Source organism: Leucoraja erinacea, chromosome 5, assembly GCF_028641065.1.
Source record: "Leucoraja erinacea ecotype New England chromosome 5, Leri_hhj_1, whole genome shotgun sequence".
Classification (NCBI taxonomy): Eukaryota; Metazoa; Chordata; class Chondrichthyes; order Rajiformes; family Rajidae; genus Leucoraja; species Leucoraja erinaceus.
In genome coordinates this window covers 30228810-30242945 of record NC_073381.1, presented here as the reverse complement: position 1 = coordinate 30242945, position 14136 = coordinate 30228810, and the positions used below count along the sequence as shown (strand labels likewise).

At 45.0% G+C, this 14136-nt stretch overlaps 1 protein-coding gene and 1 long non-coding RNA gene across 7 annotated transcripts in view; one reads left to right on the top strand and one right to left on the bottom strand.

The window, feature by feature from the left end:
* Positions 1-5085: 5085 nt before the first annotated feature.
* On the bottom strand, positions 5086-13140 carry LOC129697095 (uncharacterized). 4 transcript variants are annotated; one of them, XR_008723446.1, is made up of 3 exons: positions 13010-13140; positions 11141-11213; positions 5086-10521 (listed from the first exon to the last, which is right to left on the bottom strand). It is a non-coding gene; the product is annotated as an uncharacterized LOC129697095 (long non-coding RNA). The 4 variants fall into 4 exon arrangements; XR_008723447.1 differs by lacking the exon at positions 13010-13140 and adding an exon at positions 11762-12218; XR_008723445.1 differs by lacking the exon at positions 13010-13140 and adding an exon at positions 12667-12814 and having other exon boundaries at positions 5087-10521.
* rock2a (rho-associated, coiled-coil containing protein kinase 2a) overlaps positions 12858-14136 on the top strand; it is a 150361-nt gene continuing 149082 nt past the window's right edge. For 2 of the 3 annotated variants that reach the window (XM_055635314.1, XM_055635313.1), the window contains exon 1: positions 12858-13406. In XM_055635314.1, coding sequence (XP_055491289.1) covers positions 13314-13406 — 93 coding nt within the window. In that variant the 5' untranslated portion in view covers positions 12858-13313. The remainder of the gene's footprint in view (positions 13407-14136) is intronic. The other variant, XM_055635316.1, reaches the window with a different exon arrangement.

The window sequence follows — 14136 nt, the reverse complement described above, 5'->3', positions numbered from 1 at the left end:
GACAAGGAATGGGTGACGTTTCGGGTCGAGACCCTTCTTCAGACACTTCTTTATACATGTTTTGGCTATCAATGCTTTCAAGATTGTGGTACAGAAGCACATCATATATGTAATGAGAATGACGCTCTGAACTCAGAACAAAGCAGCTAGTCTCTCCTGAAAGTGTCGGCAGAATCCAGCTATTCCAAAGTAAATCTGGAAATAAAAACAGAGTGCTGGAGTAACTGAGCAGTTTAGGCAGCATTTCTGGAGAACATGGATATGTAACGTTTTGTCATGTCTTTCCAAAACATCACCTATCCATGTTCCCCAGAGCTGACCCACCAAGTTACTCCAACATGTATCCTTTTTTGTAAACCAGTGTTTGCAGTTCTTGGTTTCTACATTGCCACAGAATGCTGTGGAGGCAGTCAATTGATATTTTTAGGGCGGAAATTGATAGTTTCTTGATTGGTACGGGTGTCAGGGGTTATGGGAAGAAGGCAGGGTAATGGGGTTGAAACCTAGAACATGAACTTATGAAACTGGAAATTACTCTACATTAATACTTTATTGTCATTGTTGTGGTGCATACATCGAAATTCAGGTGCACTGCCTGAACGGAGCTCAAATGTACAAGATAAAAATAATAAAATACCAGTAAAAAGTAACATAAAAATTGTTCATACACTCACTTGCACATACTGTAACACACACACACAGATTCACACACGCCTGCACATTGTCACTACGTAAGCACCCATACCAGAATATAAGATATTACACTCAGAAGGTCATTGTCAGAATATAATATATTGCAGAGAATAGTAATATAAAAATAAATATTATAAATGAATATATCAGTACTGCACAATGGTTGGTATTGTACAGTATAAATATTGACTATTGGGGTGTGCTTTCAATGCAGAGTTCAGTGTGGTGATGGCCTTGGGGTAGAAACTGTTTGTTAGTCTTGTGGTGTGCTCTTTGATGGACCTGCAGCATTTCCATAAGGGCAGACCCATCTCACCCCACAAGTGACGGGCGGAGTGAGATGGGTCCTTTAGGATGCAGGATGCCTTCTGCAGGCAACGTGAGCTACAGTAGTAGGAGCAGCAGTAGAAGGACACTAGCAGCTGTTGTGGCAAGTTTACTTTCATGAGGGTCCTTAGGAAGTGAAACCACTGTGCTTTCTTAACCAGAGAGTTTATTTTGGTTGACCACGTGAATCCTTCTGAGATGTGGGTGCCCAGGAACCTGAAACTGGAGACTCTATCCACGCTTTCTCCGTTTATGTGCAGTGGGGGATGGTCACCCTGCTTCTTCCTGAAGTCGATGATGAGCTCTTTTTTTTTGGTGTTGAGTGCCGTTGTTTTCTGAACAACAACCTATTAGCCTCTATACCTCAGCTGACTCATCGCCCTCAGTGATCAGCCCCGCCACTGTCGTTTCATCTGCAAATTTAATGATTGTGTTCATGTTGTGGGCTGGTATACAATCATTGGTATAAAGAGAGTAGAGGAGGGGGCTAAGCACACAGCCTTGTGGAGCCCCTGTGCTGAGTGACAGAGTGGGGGGGGGGGGGGGTCCATCCTGACTGACTGCAGCCGATCTGTTAGGAAGTCCTTTATCCAAAGGCAGATGTTGAGTTCGAAACCTAGGTCGGACAGCTTGGACACCAGTCTGCTGGGTATGATTGTATTAAATGCAGAGCTGTAATCAACAAACAGCAGCCGGGCATATGCTCCCCGTTGTTCTAGATGGAGCAATACAGTATTGAGGGCAGTGGCAATGGCGTCATCTGTTGATTTTTTTTGGCTCTGTATGCGTATTGGTGTGCGTCCAGGGTGGGTGGGAGAGCAGCTTAGATGTGCTTAAAGACCAGTCTCTCTAGGCTCTACATGATTATTGATGTTAGTGCGACGGGTCTATAGGCGGTGAGGCAGGTTATGGCTGGCTGCTACGGAACTGGCACTATTTCAGATGTTTTTAGGCATGTGTGGACAATGCACTGTGCCAGGGATAAATTAAAAATGTGAGCACGTCAACTAATTCCGCAGCGCAGTCTCTGAGCATCCGTCCTGGAACTCCGTCCGGACCAGCTGCGTTCCGTATGTTGACATTATGGAGTGTGCGTGTGTCTGTATGATGAGTGTCTGGCTGTTGGAAGCTGGAAGTGGTGTAGTGAGCATGACATTCTCTGTTCTTTCCACCTCATTGGGGCAAAATAAGTGGTTGAGCTGCTCTACCAGTAAGGCACTGCTGCTGGTGGACGGGTTGGTGATGTTATTGTAATTGGTGATGTGCCGTATACCTTGCCATACACAACAGGGGTCTGAGTTGTCGAAGTGGCTCTCAATCCTTCGCTTGTAGGCTGCTTTGGTGTCTCGGATGTCCCCCTTCAGGTCGGACCTGGCCACTCTATACAGCTCTGTATTGTGGGACCGGAAACTCATGTTGCGGGCTTTTAGCAGGAGTTTACAGCAGCAAGTCATTATCCTAATTCAAATACCTGAGAGAAATGTTGCATTAATGTCTGAAAATTATGAGGGGAGAATAAAGTGATAGATAGCTGATAAGACAATAAAGGTATGTTGGGGCCTGCCTGTATAGCACTAAAATTTGATGAGTAGGAAAGAACTGCAGATGCTTGTTTAAATTGAAAGTAGACACAAAATGCTGGAGTAACTCAGCGGTTGAGGCAACATTTCTGGGGAGAAGGAATGCGAGACCTTTAGGGGAGTGGGCTCGACGATCGTTTCGCTGAATACCTCCGCTCAGTCTAGACAAAGATAGAATATAGTCAGAGACAGTAAGACTGGTGGGAGAGCTGGGAAGGGAGAGGGGATGGAGAGAGAGGGAAAGCAAGGGCTATTTGAAGTTAGAGAAGTCAATGTTCATACTGCCGGGGTGTAAGCTACCCAAGCAAAATATGAGGTGCTGTTCCTCCAATTTGCACTGGGCCTCACTTTGACAAAAGAGGAGGCCCAGGATAGAAAAGTAAGATTGGGAATGGGATGGGAAGTTGAAGTGCTGAGCAACCGGGAGATCAGGTAGGTTAATGCGGACTGAGCGGAGGTATTCAGCGAAACGATCGCCGAGCCTGCGCTTGGTCTCGCCGATGTACAGAAGTTGACACCTGGAACAGCGGATACAGTAGATGAGGTTGGAGGAGATGCAAGTGAACCTCTGCCTCACCTGGAAAGACTGTTGGGATCCTTGGATGGAGTTGAGGGGGCAGGTAAAGGGACAGGTGTTGCATCTCCTGTGGTTGCAGGGGAAGGTACCTGGAGAGGGGGCGGTTTGCGTGGGAAGGGATGAGTTGACCAGGGAGTTGCGGAGGGAACAGTCTCTGCGGAAAGCAGAAAGGGATGGACAGGGGAAGATGTGGCCAGTAGTGGGATCCCGTTGGAGGTAGTGAAAATGTATGAATTATATGCGGTATGCTACGGCTGATGGGGTGGAAGGCGAGGACAAGGGGGACTCTGTCCTTCTTAGGGGGAGAGGGAAGCGAGAGCGGAGCTGTGGGCTATCGAGGGGACCCTAGTGAGAGTCTCATCTATAATGGAAGAGGGGAACCCATGTTTCCTAAAGAATGAGGAAATCTCCGATGGTCTATGCAAAACTTCACACTGGGCGCAGACGCGGCGTAGACGGAGGAATTGGGAGTAGAGGATAGAGTCTTTACAGGAAGCATGGTGGGAAGAAGTGTAGTCTGGGTAGCTATGGGAGTCGGTAGGTTTGTAATAGATGTCTGCCAATAGTCTATCTCCTGTGATGGAGACGGTGAGATCCAGAAATGGTAGGGTGATGTCAGAGGTTGTCCAAGTGAATTTGAATGCAGGTTGGAAATTAGTCGTGAAGTTGATGAAGTCTTGCCTGATACAATTCAAAATATTGCATAGGTTATACTATTCAAAGACCAAATTGAATAAGATCTTCCCAACTGTCTTCCCTATCTGTGATCAATGTCACCTCCAAGAAGCTACCTTATCCCATTCCTTCGCATCCTGTATAAAAATACAACATTTCTGGATGGGAATATTCGATATCATATCTAAAACACTTAAAATTCAACTGAAGTCAGAAGCAAAACTAATAATTTTAGGAATGTCAGAGGGCTGTTCTAATTTAACGACATTCCAAAGATGTTTCCTTGACTGCGGCTTAATAACTGCGAAAAAACATACTCAAATTCTGGAAAAAGATAACATTTCCCACAGTGAAGATGTGGATCACTGAAATGACCGAGACACTACATTTAGAAAAAATTAGGCTTGTTTTGGCTGATAAATCCCACCAATTCTCCAAAACATGGTCTCCTTTCCCTGAATTTCTTCAACAATAGAATGGTTGAACACAAATTTAAAACCGATCTTCCCATCACCCCCCATGTCTGCCTTCCGCAAAGACCGCTCCCTCCGTAACTCCCTTGTCAATTCTTCCCTTCCCTCCCGTACCAACCCCTCCCCGGGCACTTTCCGTTGCAACCGCAAGAAATGCAACACCTGTCCCTTTACCTCCCCCTTCGACTCAATTCAAGGACCCAAGCAGTCATTCCAGGTGCGACAGAGGTTCACCTGTATTTCCCCCAACCTCATCTACTGCATCGGTTGCTAGATGTCAGCTGATCTACATCAGTGAGACTAAGAGGAGGTTGGGCGATCGTTTCGCCGAACACCTCCGCTCAGTCCGCAATAACCTACCTGACCTCCCGATGGCTCAGCATTTCAACCCCCCCTCCCATTCCCCATCCGACCTCTCTGTCCTGGGTCTCCTCCATGACCAGAGTGAGCAACACCGGAAATTGGAGGAACAGCACCTCATATTCCGCTTGGTGAGTCTGCATCCTGCGGGCATGAACATTGAATTCTCCCAATGTTGTTAGCCCTTGCTGTTTCCTCCCTTTCCTCAGCCCTCGGGCTGTCTCCTCCCATCCCTCAGCCCTCGGGCTCCTCCTCTGGGTGAAGGGAAGGATAGTGGGACATATCTCTGTTTTTTTTCCCTTTTCTCTTTTTTTTTCTTCTCACACTTCTTCGGCAGTTCAGGGACTTTTCATTCTCTCTTTTTTGTTTCTTTATTCTTTTTCTTCATTCTTTCCTTTTTACTACCTTTCCCGATTCATGTATCAATTTATAAAATGTTAAAAATGAAGCTGTACGAAAGTTGTATCATTGTTATGCCGATTACTTTATTCTTGTACAATTGCTTCTAATAAAATAAACATTAAAAAAAAGTTGATGAAGTCAATGAGTTTTGCATGGGATGTCAATGTAGCGGAGGTAGTGTTCAGGGATAAGGCCAGTGTACGCCTAGAACAGTGATTGTTCGACGTACCCTACAAAGAGGCAGGCATAGCTGGGGCCCATGCGAGTGCCCGTAGCTACCCCTTGGATTTGGAAGAATTGGGAGGAGTCAAAGCAGAAGTCGTTGAGGGTAAGGACCAGCTCTGTTAGGCGGAGGAATATTAGTGGATGGAAATTGGCTGGTTCTGCGGTTGAGGAAGAAACAGAGGGCTTTAAGACTTTCCTGTTGGTGGGGGGAGGGAGGGGGATGGACGTGTAGAGGGACTGGGCATCCATGGTAAAGGTGAGGAAGTGGAGGCCTGGAAAACGGAAGTCATTGAAGCGACGAAGAGCGTGTGAGGTGTCTTGGATAAAGGTAGGGAGGGATTGGATCAGGGGAGATAGGATGTAGTTGAGGAATGTGGAGATTAATTTGATAGGATATGAACAAGCAGAAACAATGGGTCTGCCAGGACAGTTTTATTTGTGGATTTTGGGGAGAAGATAAGACCGGGCCGTGCGGGGATGGGGAACGATAAGGTTGGAGGCTTTAGGAGTCAAAGAGCCGGAATAAAATCAGAAATGGTATGCTTGATGAATTCAATCCCAAACATTCCCTCATAAATTTATATTTCACTGTACATTGTACTGTACTTCTTCCCACCTTGTCCTAACCATAGTCTACTCTCCAATCCCTAAATCGCTTCTGATCTCCATTGTGTTATAATTCCAGGCAGAATCTGCTTTCTATATTCCCTGTACTTTCACTCCACTTTGCTTAATGACACTTACAATCATTATTACCTATATGGTTCGTCATTGGTGTGATAGGACCAAGGGATCGATTGTATATTAATAGAAATTAAAAAATAATAATAATTCAGTTAATGTAATCAAACAAAAAACGTGGATTGTTTCTGCAGGATGTTTACCATTGTAAATTTCCAGGCGAGACCGCTTTACTTTGCGCTGTTATTAATTGTTAATTAAGTCTAATTTCGGAATGGTTAATAATCCAGCAAAGAAACACCCAGTGACGTTGAGGTACACAACTGAAGATGTGTCTGATTGTTAGCAAATTCACCTAGTGGTCATACCCAAGAATGACAATTGTAATGAAATCTTAGGGATTGTAACACCTAGTCCTACTAATCAATCTGAACATCTGGATCAAACCAGTGACCGCTGCGAAAGGGCAGCTGACAACCAGGGAAAGACCTAGTGATGGCCTGGAGAGACTGCTGACCGGAGGGAATAGACCCCACCGGGGCTGGCATGGGCTAGTTCTTCATGCCAGCAGGATCCATCGCTAATGAGCGTTTTGGATTCAGCCATATATTGCTATGAAAAAGACAAGACGAAGAATACCCCTCGAGTCTGCGGGGGCGCAAGATGACTCATTGACAGACCACACGGCAACAGACCTAGGAACGGAATCGACTATGAGTATTACAACTAGCACAGCAATTGACAGAGCAGCAGCACTGGCAGGACATAAGCTACGAAGCTATATCTGTGGCTGGGAAAATATAACATCAGAGAAGGGTCTCAAGATCCACCAGGGCAGGAAAACGTGCCTTGACAGAGCTTGGTGTGGGGCCTCGCATTGACCATTACCCTCTAAGAGGTAGGTCAAATCAGTCGTGTGAAGCCCAGTGGCAGGATAACCACTACAGTCCACATGGTATCAGCACCCCAGGCGAAGCTCAACCAGGTACAGTACCACCAACGGACACGAGTCCAGAGCCCAACCAGCCACAGTCAGTGGTAGAGAAGAAAATTGAAGGGAAAAAGCCTGAAATCTTGTGGCCTAAATCCTGCCAGAGGAAAGAGTGGGAGACCATTAACACTGACCTCATCCATCTTCTGGAAAGATTGAAGGGATGTGTGGAAAGAAAACTGGAAAAGATGGGAGACACCATATACAACAATGGGGCGGAGAGATTTGGGGTGAAGGTCATGAAACAGAGGACACAGAAGGAACCAGCACTCCAGTACAAGTCCAGGAGGCAGCAGGAGATCAAAAGACTGGTGAAAGAAAGCTGAGAAAACAGTGGAGGAAGACCACAGAGGCAGAAAGGAAAGGACTCGAGGCACTGCAGGAAGAAATAAAACTGAGAGAAATAAAGAGCAGAATGCCTGAGAAAGCAACACAAGAAGAAAGAATGGGCAAGGCCAAGTTTCTACAGAGATCCGTATAAGTTTGTCAAAAGCCTCTTTGTCAAGGAGAAGAGTGGGATCCTGAGAGTACCTGTAAGGGAACTGGAGGAGCACCTGAGGAAAACGTACCCTGACAACCGGAGGCATGAGCCAGTCACCATTCCAGATGACATGCCACCTATCGACCCACCTGAGTACCAGATGGACATAAGGCATCCTACATGGAAGGAGGTGGAGAACACAGTCAAACAGGAAAGAACAGCATCAGCCCCAGGGCCCAATGGCATTCCATCCAGGCTCTATAAGAACACCCCTAGTGCCCTGAAATACCTTTGGAAGTTAATGAAAGTGGCATGGGGGAAAGGAATCATACCTAAGGCATGGCGAATGGCAGGAGGGATCTTAATTCCCAAAGAAAAGAACTCCTCAACCATTAGCCAATTCCGCCAGATCAGCCTTCTGAACGTGGAAGGAAAGATCTTCTTTGGTGTTGTGGCTCAGCATTTTTGCAGAGCAACAACTTCATTGACACGTCAGTGAAAAAAGCAGGGGTACGTGGTTTCTCAGGATGTCTGAAACATGCAAACGTCATCTGGCACCTGATACAAACTGCCAAGAAGGAAAAGAGAGATCTGCATGTGGTTTTCTTAGATCTTGCCAATGCCTTTGGTTCGGTGCCCCATGAGACTCTTTGGGCAGCTTTTAATTTCTTCCAGGTCCCAGAGGTCATCACAAAGCTGGTAAAAGCTTACTTCCAGGACCTCCAGTTCTGCGTCACAACACAGGCCAACACCACTGCCTGGCAGCACCTTGAGGTAGGCATAATGGCAGGCTGTACCATTTCTCCTCTGGTTTCCACCATGGCAATGGAGCTCATCATTCGAGCATCACGATGGGTGTTCAGAGGGGAACGCTTGAAGAGTGGGCTGCGTCTTCCTCCAATCTGGGCGTAGATGGATGACATGACCACAATAACAACAACAAAAGCATGCACCAAACGCCTGCTGGATAAACTCCAGGAAAACATCAAATGGGCACGAATGGAGATTAAACCCAGCAAATCCTGCAGTATTTCCATCGTCAAAGGCTGGCTCACTGACGAAAGGTTCCGCATCAATAACGAGACAATACCAACTGTCCTGGAGAAGCCTGTCAAAAGCCTTGGGCAATGGTACACCGCATACCTCAAGGATGCAGAGAAGGTGGAACAACTCAGGCAGGATACAATCAGTGGCCTCAAGCAAATCAACAACACTGCTCTCCCAGGGAAGCTGAAGCTTTGGTGCCTTCAATTCGGTCGACTGCCCCGACTCATGTGGCCAATTACCATCTACGAGGTCACTTTAACCCATGTCAACCAGCTGGAGAAACTGGTGAACTCACAAGTGAGGAAGTGGTTTGGGATACTGAGATGCCTCAGCAGCATAGGGCTCTATGGGAATGGAGCCCTCTCACTGCCAGTCTCAAGCCTGGTGGAGGAGTACAAATGTGCCAAAGTGAGGCTGGACATGACACTAACAGAATCCCGGGACCCAATAATAAGAGGTGTCGCTCCAACCCTAGCAACAGGGAAGAAATGGACTCCAGCAGCAGTGGTACTGGACGCAAAATTTGCCTTCCAACACCGGGACATAGTGGGCCATGTCCAACAATGGCTTTGGCCTGGGAGCAATGAAACCTACCTGGCAAAAGGGAGTTGCACTTGTACCAATTTTTTCTTAATTGTTATATTTTCTAAATGTGTTAAAATATTTATTTTGATATTACTCTCATTAAATTTATGCATGTTCCTTCTTGACAAAATAATTACATTTTTTTGCTAACTCAAATGAACTTAAACGATATAAGAATCATACATAATTTAATTCTATAACTTGTAAGGATATGTTCCTGATAGCAAAATGAGAAAGTTCTTTCTCTTTTTTGCACCATGTTATTTATGTTTTGTGATAAATGAATGAATGAATTAATTAATACATTTATTGGCCAAGTATTCACATACAAGGAATTTGCCTTGGTGCTCCACCCACGTGACAACGACATACAGTGACATTTAGGAATGAGACATAAAACATTAAATATTAATAATAAAACATTATTGATTAAACATGTGAATTAAATAAAATACCAGAGCGAAAGGAGGCTACAGATTTTTGGTTATTGAGTACTGGCCCTTGCAGTGTACAGTTCATCAATGGAGGGAAGGTTGCAGCCAATAACCTTTTCAGCTGATCGGATGATTCGCTGCAGCCTCCGGATGTCGTGCTTGGTGGCTGAGCCAAACCAGACCATGATGGAGAAGGTGAGGCTCTACGATGGCCCTATAGAATTTGACCATCATTGCGTGTGCAGATTGTGCTTCCTCAGCTGCCGCAGGAAGTACATCCTCTGTTGTGCCTTTTTGACTGTGGAGTCGATGGTAGCCCCCCATTTAAGGTCCTTGGAGATGATGGTTCCCAGGAACTTAAAAGACTCCACAGATGTGACTGTGGTGTTGTTGATGGCGAGTGGGGTGAGGGGAGGGGGAGCTTTCCTAAAGTCTACTATCAATTCTGTCTTAAGAGCATTGAGCTCCAGGTTGTTGCGATGGCACCAGGCCACCAGCTGTGTCATTTCTTGTCTGTAGGCAGATTCTTCCCCATCCTAGATCAGTCCAATCAGGGTTGTGTTGTCCGCAAACTTGAGAAGCTTGACAGAGGAGTCAGTGGAGGTGCAGTCATTGGTGTAGAGAGAGTAGAGGAGAGGGGAGAGTATGCAGCCTTGTGGTGCACCTATGCTGAGGGTTTGCGGGTCCGAGGTGCTGCTTCCTGTCTGTCAGGAAGCTGGTGATCCACCGACAGAGGGGTTCAGGCACAATCAACTCGGAAAGTTTGGAGTGCAGTAACTCTGGCACAATGGTGTTCTAGGTACTGGAGGATGAAGTGCAGGCCCAGGTTGAATGCGCCAATCCACAGATCTATTGGCAAACTATGCAAAGTTATGCGAACTGCAGAGGCTCCAGACTTCCAAATGTGGACATCATAATATGATTCAGATCAACAAATTATAACATTGAATCCAAATGATCAGTATAAATTTTGTATGGCGTTTACTATTTCTGTAAATTAATCAAAACCTACATAATTAGCCTTAACAGGTGGATAAAACAGCTAATAAGAAAATTCTGCATTGATGGCAATAATGTACTAAAATTACACTTAAAGTAATGTAAAGTTTTTTTTTTAAATTGCAGACTGTTCCATTGCAATTATAAATTATTGCAAATATGTTTGTTCCAAATATTAAAAAGAGATATTAAAAATATTGTGAAAACAGGAATTAAAAATACATAGTGATGTTTGGCTTCAAACTCTATCATTAAAAAGATTCAGTTTCAATATGAAAATGGTGCGGAAGCAGCATTGTTAACGATATAAATAGACAGCAAATCAGGAGTCTTAATAACATAAAGATCTCATGGCAAAATATAAACTCAAATTGACAATTGGCCATATTCTAATAATGCATACAGCGAAACAGAATGATTTTTTGATGTAATCAAACTATAATTAGCTTTCATTTTACCTAGAACCGTTATATTTAGTGCTTGAGCAATCTCATGGCAAGCAACCATGTGTGGAAAATACTGTTATGATTCAGCTATTTTAAACACAACATTTATTTGCTATCTGACTAAGGACGCAACAAGTCACCAGAATGTATCTTTCGGGACTTACTCATGGGTTAGGTTGTGAACACGGCTCCGATTTTGTTTCGAAATCGACCTCCTGGAGTGCGCAGCTATTTCCTCTGAGTAATAGAGATACATTAATAGAAATTAAAAAAAAAAACATATAATTCAGTTAACGTAATCAAACAAAAAACGTGGATTGTTGCTGCAGGACGTTTACCATTGTAAATTTTACTTAAAGATCGCTTTACTTTGCGCTGTTATTAATTGTTAATCGAGTCCAATCTCGGAATGGTTAATAATCCCGCAAAGTAAAACCCCGAAGAAAATACTATTAATAACAACTTTTGTCGACAAAACTATTGGCCACTTAAATAACCTTTTAAATTACGAAGATGATTATACTATCAACGTCATTTTTATTTATTCTCCAAAATTTAATATTTTTTTCACAACATTTATATTTAGATTTCAAACTATCAAAACAAATCAGGAGAATCATTAAATAACAGCTTTAATGGTTCAAACATATAGTATTCCACCATCTCCTTGTAGGTACTTTTAAAAATATGTTTCGATAATTATCCTTAATAGATATTGGCGTAAAGCCATCTTGATAAGAGAAATAAACAGATTTTTAAAAAATCGTTCAAAAATGTCAAATTACTCATTTCTCCTTGGTGTGGCACTGTCACTTCATATATAACCTCGCATTCATACAAATAAAATTGGGTAAACGCAAAGTTTTAGAGAATTAATATAAGAACAATAAAACGATAAATGAATTATTAATAATGCATTTCCTTTTCAAGCCCTGTCTTCAACAAACTTTCATGACTTCATAGTTTAATTGTGCCTGGATTTGTCACAGGAATGAAAGGACGGCCAGGAATTTCACTGCATGCAGCTGTCTATGCGCTCAGCAACCGGAAGGGCCTGGTTGTTCAAACAGCTGACTTTTTTCTATGTGTCCTGATGGTGGCTGATCAACCCCGCTCCTTGGTGCCCCCAGCATGAGATTTGTGAAAAATCTCTCAATACTCTCTGGTCCAAAAAAAACCTCACTCAAGTGCTGAAGACTCGGCGAGCGAGGACACAGCATTACGTTTAATTTAAAGAGATACTGCCTCACCTGCTGAGTTACTGCAGCACTTGGTGGGGTTTGTTATAATCCAGTTTCTACAGTTTCCCTCCCTCACTCTAGTTTTCTGACTAGGTTCACTGATTCATGTTGCTGTTTGTATGCCTCGTTCAATGTCACCTTCCCCTCGGTTAAAATGATCCAGTCCACATTTCATTGAGCAGCGTTCTGTTGTGTTCACACTTTACCCTTCCACACATCTCTAGTCTCCCTCTCCCCTGACTCTCAGTCTGAAGAAGGGCCTCGACTCTGAAACATCACCCATTCCTTCTCTCCAGATATACTGCCTGTCCCGCTGAGTTACTCCAGCATTTTGTGTCTAGCTATACAGTTTCGTGTGTCTTTACTTTCTGGTCCATAGCCCCTTCCCTTCCCTTCCCTTCCCTTCCCGCTGACGGAAGGCGCCTGCATCAAAGATGGTAGCTCCCAACCTTGACTGGAGACGGCCAGTTGCCAGGCAGTTGCCAGGCAGACAGGCGCGACTGTCCCTTCTCTCAGTGCGCGCATTTACCGCCAGCCACCGGAGGGGAGTGAGGGGAGGGGAGTACGCAGGCGCACAGCGAGGCGAGGACCCCCCCACCCCCAGTGGAGCGAGTGAGCAGGCGGGCGGGCAGGCAGCAGGAGGGCGGCCGAGTGGACTCCCTCCCCCCCTCCCAACAGGCCTCGCGTGCTGAATTCCGATGACGTTTTGGAACGTCTGTGCGGTTGTTTTTGTCATCGGCTCCGAGTAATCGCCTCGCGGTTTCCGATTCAAATCGACACGGCGGCCGTTACCTCCAGGCGGTGGAAATAGGCGCGGCCTGGCATAGAGGAGGAGAGGGAGGAGGGGCGGCGGCGGCGGTGGTGGTGGTGAGGAGTGGGCCACCCGCTTATCTTATGTCTACAGCAAAGTCTCCCGTGTGCCTGTCTCTTCCCCAAGGCAGCTGTTGTAGGCCCAGGCTGCCGTGGCCTGCGAGGAGACGGCGGTAGTGGGACAAGGGAGAGTGAGCAGTGTGAGCCCGTCGTGAGACCCATCGCACAGAGAAAGAGAGCGAGAGAGACGCCGGATCTGGGGCACAGGACAACGGCCTCCTTCACCATGTCGTCGGTAGACAGCCTGAAGTCGCGGCTGAAAAAGCTGGAGGCAATGGTCAGAGACCCGAAGTCTCCGATTAACGCAGAGAGTTTGTTGGTGAGTCTTTAGACGGGGAATGTTTCGGTGCTTCTCCCTGCAACTTTAATCCCCACCCACACCCTTCAAATTATCTCGGTGTGGCCTTCACTGTGCAGGCTGTTTCTGCAACGGAAGGCTGCAAAATTGCCCCTTTTGTGTTGCATGGGTGAATACCAAGATGTTTGCGTGGATTCGCGCAACTTTTTGATGTCCAGTACGGACAGACTGTCCTGGTTTGAGAGTGGAGGAGGGAGGAAGAGGATATGTTACAACGAAGACAAAGCCGGTGATTTGAATTTATGGGGGAGTTGAATGCTGTGTCTTAAAATTGAATTTGTGAAAACATCGCAAAATATTGTGGTTTGTTATTTTGTACTTTGAAGGAGCTCAGTGAGCTTTTGTTGTATCGCAATGTTCCTTTTTTCAATGTAAGTCATGGGCTCTTTTGGCCACTGGCCACAAGTTTTGGTGGGCAGCATTAAGTTTTGATAAAATCTGCCATGGATGGCTGGTTTCATTTTATTCAATTGAATCGGAAAAATCAGAACTGCAAAATCGGAACAATACATTTCACGTTTGTGTAGAAATCAGCCTACCACGAAATAGAATATAATAGTTGCTTGAGGTCCAGATGGATTATTTACTTACATAGGAATGACGATGTAGTGGATGCATTTTAAAATTTTTATTATTTTCATTTTAATTACTTTTTTTTGTAATGCTGATGGAAGACACACAATAAAATTTA